Source organism: Nicotiana attenuata, unplaced genomic scaffold (assembly GCF_001879085.1).
Source record: "Nicotiana attenuata strain UT unplaced genomic scaffold, NIATTr2, whole genome shotgun sequence".
Lineage (NCBI taxonomy): Eukaryota > Viridiplantae > Streptophyta > Magnoliopsida > Solanales > Solanaceae > Nicotiana > Nicotiana attenuata.
Genome location: NW_017670994.1, coordinates 316,734 through 319,764, shown reverse-complemented (window position 1 = coordinate 319,764; position 3,031 = coordinate 316,734). Strand labels below are relative to the sequence as shown.

Below are 3,031 nucleotides of genomic sequence, written 5' to 3'. Positions count from 1 at the left end.
GTCAATGATATCATTTATCCAGTCCCGGACCAATTTGGACGCGTTTATTTTGTAATAGACGTCTGTGTCTAATACCGAATGCATAAGATGCACGACCGTACCGTAGTGCGATCCCTCCATTTCCGTGGACGATCCCAAATTGATCAGTGCGTCTGCCTCCGCATTTTCTTCTCTCAGGATGTGGGTAATTGACCATTCCCTGAACCATGCGAGCATAGCCTGAACTTTCACTACATACTGTTGCATGCGTTCCTCTTTGGCTTCGAAGATGCCGTAGACCTGATTTACTACCAATTGGGAGTTGCATTTGATTTCTATGACCTCGAAGTCCAGTCCTTGGTCTAGCTCGAGTCCTGCAATCAAAGCTTCATACTCTACTTCATTGTTAATTAGAGGAACGGTTCTTATGGCCTGCCTTAGGGTTTCCCCCGAAGGTGTGATTAGTACTACGCCAAGCTCGGTCCCTCTCATATTGGAAGCTTTATTCGTGAAAAAAGTCCAAACTCCTGATGTCAATTTTTGACACCATCACCGCTTCTTTTGTAGCCAAAGGTAATAGTCCCGGGCTTAAATCGACCACAAAGTCGGTAATAACTTTTGACTTAATCGCAATCCTAGGTTTATACTCTATATCAAATTCACTCATTTTGACGGCCCACTTGGCTAGCCTACCTAAAAGTTCAGGTTTATGAAAAATATTCCGCAGGGGAAAAGTGGTCACCACGGCTATCAAATGGCATTAGAAATAAGGCCTAAGCTTTCGAGCGGCGACTACGAGAGCTAAGGCCAATTTTTCCAGATGTGGGTAACGAGTTTCTCTTCCCGTCAAAATTTACTAACCTAATAGATAAAAGATTGCATACCTTCATCCTCATGGACTAAAATGGCACTTACCGCTACCTCCAAGACTGCTAAGTAGATCAACAGTTGTTTGCCTTCCTCCAGTTTTGACAGTAATGCAGGGCTCAACAAATAGATTTTTAAATCCTTCAAAGCCTGCTAAATTCTAGAGTCCCTTCAAAGTTGTTCTTCTTTTTGAGGAGTGAAAAGAATTAATGGCATTTTTTTGAAGACCGGGAAATGAATTTGCTCAGAGCGGACAGTCTTCCTGTCAAACTTTGAACCTCTTTCATGCTTAATAGCTGGTCCAGGATGTCTTCAATGGAATTAATTTTATCAGGGTTAACCTTGACCTCCCTTTGCGATACCAGGAATCCCATGAACTTACCGGAGCTGACTCTGAATGCACACTTCTCGGGGTTGAGCTTTATGTTGTGCTTTTTGAGGATGTCAAAGGTTTCTTGCAGGTGTTTAAGATGATCACCTGCATTCAATGACTTAACCAGCCTACCGTCTATGTAAACCTCCATGGCTTTCCTATTTGTTTCTCAAATATTTTGTATACAAGCTGCTAATAAGTGGCTCCAGCGTTCTTTAGCATCACATTATAACTTTATGTGCCGAAGTTTGTTATGAACGAAGTTTTTTCCTGATCCTCCAGGTTCATCTTGATTTGATTGTACCTTGAGTAAACATCGAGGAAACTCACTAACTCATGCCGGCCGTCGCATCGATCATTTGATCAATGTTTGGCAATGGGAACGAGTCTTTAGGGCACGCCTTATTTAGGCCCTTATAGTCTACACACATGCAAAATTTTTATTTTTGTTTGGAACTACTAATACGTTAACTAGCCAATCAGGATAATTACCTCTCGGATTAAACCGATATCAAGCAAACGAGTTACCTCTTCTTTGATGCATTTTCTTCTAACCTCGGCAATAGGATGTTTTTTTCTGTCTTACCGGAGAAATGTTGGGATCCAAGCTTAGTTTGTGCACGTCCACTTCTAGCGGGATACCTGTCATATCCTCATGCAATCACGCAAAGCAGTCAGCATTAAATTTAAGAAAATCGATAAATCCAGACCTGAGCTCGGGATTTAGCCCTGTCCCCAAGTAGAACTTCCTCCCCAAAAACTTTTCGAACAATGCAACTTGCTCAAGTTCTTCCGCTGTGGATTTTGTTGCGTCCGTTTCTTCTGGCACTTGGAAATATCTTGGTACCTGATAGGATTTTGATGAATTCTCTGCCCAGTTGACTTTGCTCGGCTTGGGAGCAGGTGCTGGTTCCTGTAATAGCTATGGTACAGGTGCCTTCCCTTTGCTACTGGAAACTGAGATTGCGTTCATCTCCCTTGCTGCCAGATGGTCACCTCTTATTTGTTTAATTCCCTCGGCAGTTGGGAATTTCAACAATTGATAATATGTTGATGGCACAACCTTCAACTCATGCACCACTGCTTATCCAGGATAATATTATAGCCCATATCGCCATTCACTACCTCGAAAAGGGTCGTATTCATCATCACCTTGACATTCATGAGAATCAAAATCTCTTTTCGGATTATCATGCTTGCTAGGTTGAACCCGGTGAGGAGTTTTGTAGCCGGAATGATACTTCTGCTGGGCTTTGCTTGCTCTAGCACTCTCCATTGGATAATATTAGCCGAAATTCATGGGTCCATCAAAACACGTTTAATTATAAAATCTAAGGCATTTATAGAGATTACCAATGCATCATTGTGCAGAAGCAGTAGTCCATCTGTGTCTTCCTCCATGAAAGTAATGCCGTCCTCAGCGACTTACCAGAGACTCTTGTTGTGGGTCACTAACATCTTCATCTTTTTTTGTTGCTGAAAATGTCACACCATTAATCTCGTTCCCCCCAAAAATCATGTTGATCGTCAAACGTCGGGGATCTTCACCTGCTTTCAAAGGTTCCACGTTATCCCGATTGCGACCGTAATTGTTTTTAGCCTAATAACTCAAGAGTTCTCTAAGATGGCCATTTTTTACCAATGTCGCCACCTCCTCACACAGATGTGGGCAATCCCCTGTCCGGTGTCCGTTGGTCCCATGGTATTCGCACCACAAATTAGGATTCCTTTGACTGGGATCAAAGCTTATTGGTTTCGGGAACCGTGCTTCCTTAGTGTTCCTCAAAGCTGACACCAGCTCTACTACACTAT

The 3,031-nt window shown here is 42.7% G+C and overlaps 1 protein-coding gene across 1 annotated transcript; it reads right to left on the bottom strand.

The window, feature by feature from the left end:
- Positions 1-1,052: 1,052 nt before the first annotated feature.
- LOC109245074 lies at positions 1,053-2,495 on the bottom strand. The gene is made up of 5 exons (XM_019412260.1): positions 2,345-2,495; positions 2,151-2,299; positions 1,930-2,066; positions 1,748-1,861; positions 1,053-1,377 (listed from the first exon to the last, which is right to left on the bottom strand). Exons 1-5 carry the CDS (start codon positions 2,493-2,495, stop codon positions 1,053-1,055), a joined length of 876 nt encoding a protein of 291 aa, XP_019267805.1.
- Between the last annotated feature and the right edge of the window lie 536 nt (positions 2,496-3,031).